The sequence below is a fragment of the Exophiala aquamarina genome, assembly GCF_000709125.1.
Source record: "Exophiala aquamarina CBS 119918 chromosome Unknown aczIA-supercont1.6, whole genome shotgun sequence".
NCBI lineage: Eukaryota > Fungi > Ascomycota > Eurotiomycetes > Chaetothyriales > Herpotrichiellaceae > Exophiala > Exophiala aquamarina.
Genome location: NW_013550582.1, coordinates 1427880 through 1435768, shown reverse-complemented (window position 1 = coordinate 1435768; position 7889 = coordinate 1427880). Strand labels below are relative to the sequence as shown.

Here is a 7889-nt window from a genome sequence, read left to right as displayed (position 1 = left end):
CCCCCCCAAAAGCCAGGCAAACCCTGGAACTTGCTTGCCTGGCTGTAGTCACTGGTAGCTGTCGCCTGGTACGCATCGATCGATCCTCGCCCGCTTAGGAACGCAAGCAATTCCCCGTTCCCGTTCCCACCCCACCGCCCTCCCTCCCTCCGTCCTGAACGTCTGAGCGCTAAAAAGAAATGCAGAATGAGAAGGAGCAACAAGCAAACAAAGAAATCGATGCAAGGGTTAATTCAACGGTCCAGGCTCAAAGTGTGGAATCACGGGGATTGGGCGCCCCCTGGCCCCTTCCTTCTGCTCATCCAGCTCCTCAGCTCCAGGCCCTGTCCTCTTTTCTTCTCGTTCAGAACGGCACGACCTTGATACTCCGCCGCAGGCTTTCAGGGAGGTCTTCCTCCTTGACGATGCCCATCTGGACGCAGTCGCCCCAGAAGAACAGGGCGCGGTCGTGCGCGTAGGCGAGGTAGTCGTACTCTTCCGTTTCCTCTTCGGGTTCGTCCGTTGTTGGGGTGTCCGTCGATGTCGACGTGGTTGTCTCCTCCTCGGGTTGGGCTTCGCGTGCATGGGCATCATCGCGGCGGCCGCCGCCTTGGCGGTGTGATTCTTCTTGTGCGCGGCCTTCGGGTCGGTCGTTTTTGCTTTGCTCTTGGAGACGCTTGTCTTCGTCGGTGAGGGGGTCTGATTGTGCTGTGACGGCGGCGGCGTGGTGCTCGACCTTGTCGTCGCCAGCCTCAGCTGTGTCTTTGCTGCCACCGCCCATCGTCAATCCTTTGACTTTATCCACCACTCCTTCAACGATGCTCTTCGCCCTCTGGGTCTTGCTCTCCTCCTTCTCGTCGAGCTCGGGCACCTTGGCCTGCACGATGCCCCACGCAACCCACATCGCGGAATTCGCCAGCCGCCAGAGCCTGGTCTCGCGCAGCAGCCGCTGGATCTCCTCCTCTTGTGCTTTCTCGCGCGCTCTCTCCTCCACGTCGTAGTCCATCGCTGCGCTGCCCAACAGATCACCCGTGGAAGCCGATGCAGACGCAGGTGTGGACCCGGGAGGAGCACGTGCGTCCAGCATGAAATCATTGATGTTTGTTTTCTCCCGGGGCTCCATCTTCGGCGTCGCGCTCGCGCTGGGGTTGAACTGCGGTCGGTGCATGACGTAGCTGCGCACGAAGCGGTACTGCTCCTCTTGGTTGGGATACCTGCGTGTATCACACATGGTGCTGCGCTCTGGGTGGTGGTAGTTGTAGCACCATTCGGTGAAGTGGTTGGCGAATTCCAGTCCAGCGGTGTTCTGTGACGCGTACTCGAAGTCGATGACGATCAGCTGCTTGTGGTGATTGCTGGGCTGCAGCAAGGGCGAGGTCCCTGAAGGTTGTAAACGCATCAGGTTGCCGTACTGCGTGTCGTTGTGTGCAAAGACCAGATTCGAGCGGATCGCTTTGGGTCCGCCTGAGTCTTTGACGAGACGTGCGCGGTAGGCTTCGTATACACGTCGGAATACCGGCCACTCGACACCGCAGATCAGACCTCGCCGGGTGTAGTTTGGATTGATCTTTGACTTGATGTTGGCGGCACCGCCAACAGAATCAGCGGATGAGCTCTTCTCTGCCACTAGTCGGACTTGCTCGTCCAGGAAACAGGCGACTCTTTGGACTCGGTCAACCCATTTGTCCCAGTTGATGAACACAGCCGGTCCAGCTTCGAGCTCGGATTCGAGTAGGTCAATCCCTTCGTGAAGCTCGCGCATTCGTTTGGCAATTTGCTTCGACGTCTCTGGGACGCGCAGGTCTTTCTCGGTGAGCGTCGTGGCGTGCAAGAACTCCTCAAAACGTCCGTTTTCGAAAGTCCCCAACAGGCGGGGCCCGATACGTTTTCTGGCGAGCCGGCGGAGGATACCCAGCTCAGCCTCTCGGTCAATGAGATGCTCTACCTGAGGGCCGTATATCCGCAGCAGAAGATTTGATGGTTTATGTTTGGAAGAAAGAGTCAGCTGTTGAGAAGACGATGTATCGAGAGAGGTAGAGGAACCCTTGGAAGCTTGGCTCGCATAATCTGCCATATTCTTCGGTGGGCGCACGACGTAGACAGCATTTGTAAGTGCACCACTCAGCCTTCCCACGTCGATGTCCGCGGCACGATCGATGGGAATCTGTCGCCATCCTTTGAGCCTCAGAGTGTGGGTTAAACGGATAACGTCCTGCTTGAAAGTCACCCAATGTTTGAGATCTCGTTGTTTCGCTGTGTCACTCGTGTCGGCATCGGCCGAGCCACCTGTGTATGACAAGGTCTTGGAATTGTCCAGAGTGGCCTCAACATTCGGTACAAGTATGTCATCTCCGAAGAACTCTGTATCGGAGGACTGAGGGACTATGGAACCGCGCTTGGTGAATTTCTTGGCTATACTACCTCTGCGAAATAATGAAGTGGAGGATTTGTGGGTCAGTTTGGGTAGATTTTGTAGGTATGAGGCGGTGAATCCGGCGAGGATGTCCTCGAGCTTCTCGAATGCCGGTTCCGTGTCATCGGTGGATTGCGCACGTTGATGCTGTGGTTGCTGTGGTGGAGTCGAGGTCCCTTGGGGGTCCTGCTCCCTGGTTGTTCTCCGATGTTGCTGTTGCTGGTGCTGGTGCTGGTGATGATGCTGCGAATGGGGGTGCTGTCGCGTCGCGTGTCGGCGTCTCTGCTGCTTGGCCTTCTCCTCCTGGAGCCAGTCCACGACTTGGGACAAGAGGCTACGAAGGTCGGGAGTCTTGCTCTCGGCTGGGGTGTCAGTCGCCTCGGGCTTGCTGTTATCAAGGCTGAAGTAGGACATTTGCTGAGCCAGCGAGGCAGATGAATTGGCTTGGGGCAAAGGAGGGCGGCCAGTCATCTTTTTGCCAGATATGCTCGCGCGATGAAGCTTGGGGCTCTGGGATGCGATGAGAGTAGGCGAAATTCCATCCTCATCGTAGTCGCCTGGTTTGGCGGGCTCGATGTGCTCTGGCTCATCGAAGATCTTCACTTCTGTTTGTTTCAAGGTGAGGGAATTAGCAAGGATGACCGTTTCTGAGGGTGAGGCTGAAATCAGGGCACGATAATGTGGGCATGGAGATCTGGCAGTGCTCTGGTAACAGGGTGTATTGGAATACTACTAGTATAGACTGGCAGCAGGACTCCGTAGTCACGTTGGGAATCAAGGCTGTCGTGTGACAGAATCTTTTCATCTCTCATCTCTTTTTGCAAACCTTAAGACCAATGGCAGCACGTGCGACATCCCCGGTAGCACAACAGCGTGACTCTGCCGCTGAAGTGGCACAGGGCAGGGGACCAAGTTATTATCCAGGCCCACAACGTCTACTTCACTGGCCGTCTCGAGACATGGCTGTGGCTGTGGCCGCGGCCATGGGATTTTGGGAACTGAGTATAGCAATTTGTTTATATCATACCTTTCTGAGGAGCAACCCGCGGTGAAGGCACTGGAGCTGCCGTGGCGGTTGGAGATGATGCCATCGTGTCGCGTGTAGTGGTGCACCAGAGGGGGGGCGTCTTGGCCAGCAGACCAGCCCACCAACTGTATAAAGCGAGATGGAGACGGCGGCCGGTCCTTGGGTTATCAAAATATTGGAGAGTGTGCAGTCTTCGCTCAGATGGGAGTTAATCTTGTACCAAAGTAAAAAAAAGACAGAGACTGTGAATAAATGAATTAAAAGGCCAACAGGGCTTCTGTTGAGAATCCAAAAAGTGGGAACCTGGCTCGAACCTGTTCTGTTATCGGCCAAGCTCAAGAGAATTGGCCACGTGCGACAGAGACGGCGTTCCCTCGCCCATGAGCCTGGAAAAGCAAGCACGGAAGACCTTACGAAGTAGGCATTCTTCTCAGAGTCGACATTTACACGTAGACACACAGATGCAGATGTAGATGTGACTTTGTTCATTATCAGACACCCACGCTTTGCAACCCAACACACCGTCTGGTGTTGGGTGTTCCCTACAAACCCAGTCGCCCACAAACTGGGGTGGCTGTACACAAGTCGGAATCTGAATCCGAATCCGAAGTATCTGTAATTCGTCGCTAATCAAAACCGTTTTCCCATGCGTGAATATCATTACAATAGGTCCTGTCCTAGTACCAGGTGGACCCCCGGGGAACCAAACAATGCTGTCTTTCACTGTTACCGGTCCATGCTCTTTGAGTGTGGAGGATGCGATACCTGGGTCACTGCTGCTCCATTCGGACTTCGACTTCCACTTCCGCCCTGTATCTCATCTGGATCCTCCACCAAGTCTGTCAGCCCAAAAGCATTGTGTTCCACGTCATAACTGTGCATCAGCCCTGCATTTTCGCCATTCATGTTGCGCAGGCCACCTGGACTGAACGTTAAACTGCTACTCCTCCGATGCGGATCGAAGCTTCTCCTGGCTTGCATGCTCCTCCTCGTAGAATAAGTGGCCAGTGGATCGGTTGGAATTCCGTCCTCATTGATCTTATTGTTGAGTATTCGGTGTCCATCTGGGTCGCCTCGAGATAAGTTGAGTAGATACGCTCCGGCAAAAATGACCAGAAAACCGGAAAGGAGGGAGATGGTGTTGACGGCGTCGGTGGTATTGAATCCCTGGAAAAGGATGAACGATGCACAGAGCGTGGCGGTGGTAAAAGTGACATAGTACAATAAATTGACAATCGAGGTCGAGAACTGCGCCAGCGCCTTGTTAAGGTAATTCATTTGTGTCAAAATACACACCACCGTAACAATCATGAACACGTACGTCGAGGCGTGGGTAAACTGATTGTTTCCAGCAAAGGTCAGCTTGACGGCGATTCCAAAAGCTTTAACCGACATGACCGAGACCGACCCAACGGTTGAGCATATGGAAATGAATATTAATGGGTTTTTCCTGCCATACGTCGGGGCGACCTTGTAGATCATTACAGTGGAAAAGACAATTGCGGCCAGACAATATATTATAAACGCTAGAGGAGAGGGTCAGCAAAGAGCGCCCTTGGGGGCCAGCAAAACAAGAGCGGGCGCATACCTGGCTTCATTGCAAATTCGAGTATCTGGTCCACTGTGTCGATAGGGGCGTCAGGCGGCGCGTGGAGGATGATAATGATGGATCCAAGGAGGCAGATGGCACAGCCCAGCTTGCCCAAAACTCCCAGTTCTTCGTCCAAAAAGTAGGCGCCGAGGACAGCGCCGATCAGTACACTGAGAGCACCCAGAGGCGTCACTAAAATAGCAGGAGCGAAAGCGTATGCGGCGAAGTTGGCAATCTCTCCAATGACCATAGACACGATGCCAGCCCACCACAGAGGTGTTTTCAGGTAGGCAAACCCATCTCCTTCGAATCCATGTTTGTCCGCCGCGTCATTCAGGCCCTTTTTGGTGATGACGAAGCTGGTACCGATGGCGAGGGTAGAGGCAATGGCCAGAGCGAGGCCGATGTATTTATCTTCAACCATGTCAAACATCGTGGCTGGGGGGGGCGCGCCGGCGCAGGTGCGGAGGGGCGGCGTGCTCCCTTCCAAGAACCTTTACAACCTCCGGGAAAGAAGTGACGATCGGGGAATGTGAGCAGAGAATGCGAGGACCAAAGGGGGAGTCCGAAATGGCTGCGAAGAGAACGTGAGGATCGAGTGGTGAATGCGCCGACGAGTTACAGGGCGATGACTAGCTCAAACCGGCTGATGTCCCAGCACCAGAGAGCAGCTTCAAGGTGGTAGGTAGTAAGTAGGTAGTAGGTAGTACGGAGGAATCGTAGGAAACAGGTGGCTGGACTCCGAGGCGAGTTTGGGATGCTTATGCGAACTGCGTTTGGGACTTAGTGGTAGCAGTAATAGTAGTGGTAGTAGTAGTGGTAGTAGTAGTGGGGAATTTTCTGATCCGGGTTGTTCTACGGAGGAGTGAATCTTGAAACGAAAGATTTCTTAGGAACAACGAACGACGGCTCGCATAAAGGATTGACGGTTGCGCTTTGAAGGACAACCAAAAGAGAGAGTCGTGAGGGTGTAAGAGTGCTTGGTAAAGGGACAAACAGCGCACGCGGCAAGAGTTTGGGGGGAAAGGGGAAAGGGGATCTGGTAGCTTTGGAAGATGAGCGCGAGCAGGTAGGTTTGACTTGTGGTATTTTTCTGTTGCAGGGACGGGTTGGGGGACGCGGTGCGAGTAAGCAGAAGTGATAATAATGCTATGGAGAGCTCATAGGCTTCAAGGTCGGGGCCGCGTGAGGAGCTTGCTGCCCATGAAAAGAATGCTTAGGCGTACGCTTGCGCGAAAGTGGCCAAGAAGCCAAGCGGACTGGACTGTCGACTGGTGCCAAAGAGGAGAGCCATCTGGCTGTCAACAAAGTGTCAGACAGATCAGCCAGGTACTCCCAAACGCCCGAGGGCCCTCGGACAGGCTCGAGGAGGCTCACACACGCCCCCTAGCTTTGGGGCACCACACGCGTCTAGGTGCACTCGTGAGTCGTGAGTCGGGACTTGTGGGCGTGAGGCGCGGCCCAAGTCCACTCTGGACTCTGGACTCGCCCGTGGACCGTGGTACGTGTTGCTGCGCCTCCACAATCCTGAATGCTTGCTTCGGACTATCTGTTGAGGATCTTGGTCTTACATACTGGTATAGATAGCACTGCAAGAGTTCCATCTCATCTTGACGAGTCTCTTGTCTTGTACCGGTGGTGCTCGAAATTCCAACGAACCTCTCCTTCACCGTCCCTCGCTTGTCCACAGCGCACCTACCTGAACATAACGTATCTGATGGGGCCTTAGAAGTCCTCGTTCATACATGCCATTTTTGGGTATAGTGGTTACATACTCTGTAGCGGAGCATCGTCACGCTTCGAATAGCCTCCCGATAAAAATACCTTGCTGGAATGATAGCCCCAGCCCTTGCCAGCCTTAAGCGCCCCAATCAGTTGCACCGGCCAGATAATAATCAATCCATGATTCCCACTCCAAAGCCCCGCTTGGGCAAAAGCCAGGTCACCTGAAACCGCGTTCTTTATTTCACTCAGCGGCGTGGTTTGGCAACCCCCTCCCTCCCCCGTCCACGGAAAATATCATGTGCCGCTGGTGCTTCTCCACCGGTCAGCTGGAAGAGTACAATGTTTCACACTCGAAGGTTGCACTGCATTGGTTGTTTGACAACAGCGCTGGCCTTTGTCCCAGAATTCGCCCACTTGCCACACTGGCAAGTCAAATCCCAGTCCTTTTCGAGTAATTCGCCCCCACCCACGGTTGGTTGGAACGAGCAGTGCCACCTCTTGTTGTTGACAAGGTTGAACTTGCTCGTTCTAGTAGTCACGCCGCATGGGGGGCCCTTGGACTTCACAGCCTTTCACGTGCATGTTGTGTCCACCTAGAAGTCTACGAGCAGGAGAGCAGGAGAGCAGGAGAGCAGGAGAGCAGGACGGACACGCGTTCTTCCTCTCTGTCAATCTTACAGGCCTCGTACCACAGCAGGCATACTTATTGTTTTGTTTGCATGCCCGCCGTTTCTGGTTCAGTATCGAATGCCAAAGTAATGGTGGGGCGACACCTGATTAGGGCATTGTCTTCGGGAGCAGGTCGTGCTTGAAGATCATGGTCACCATAAGTTGATTAATCTGTCGACGGACAATCGTTTGTTACTTCATACCAAGCGATGCTCAAGATGTCCTATCCTCTAATACTTGAAAGCAATCCCATCGAGTTCTGGTCTGCTTTCGTCCCTTGAGCCGTGTCTATGTTGCAATCCAACCAAAAGCGCTTCTAATCCCCTGCAACCACACCTTGAGTCAGCTGCAAATCGAACACCGTGTAAAAGGCCGCAGTGAGAGGTATCTTTGGAACGACAATAAAACCACATATCGCTTGGTCCACTCGTCCGCCCCTCGGAATCAGTCGTCAGCACCGGCTTTTGCAAGCGCCATTCCGGTCC

General features: G+C 54.0%; 2 protein-coding genes across 2 annotated transcripts; both read right to left on the bottom strand.

The window, feature by feature from the left end:
* Positions 1-343: 343 nt before the first annotated feature.
* Positions 344-2863, bottom strand: A1O9_07868 (uncharacterized protein; the record flags this gene model as incomplete). The annotated part of the gene is made up of 1 exon (XM_013403423.1): positions 344-2863. One exon carries the CDS (start codon positions 2861-2863, stop codon positions 344-346), a length of 2520 nt encoding a protein of 839 aa, XP_013258877.1.
* Positions 2864-4145: 1282 nt separating this feature from the next.
* A1O9_07867 (uncharacterized protein) lies at positions 4146-5443 on the bottom strand (the record flags this gene model as incomplete). The annotated part of the gene is made up of 2 exons (XM_013403422.1): positions 4146-4945; positions 5008-5443. 2 exons carry the CDS (start codon positions 5441-5443, stop codon positions 4146-4148), a joined length of 1236 nt encoding a protein of 411 aa, XP_013258876.1.
* Positions 5444-7889: the final 2446 nt, after the last annotated feature.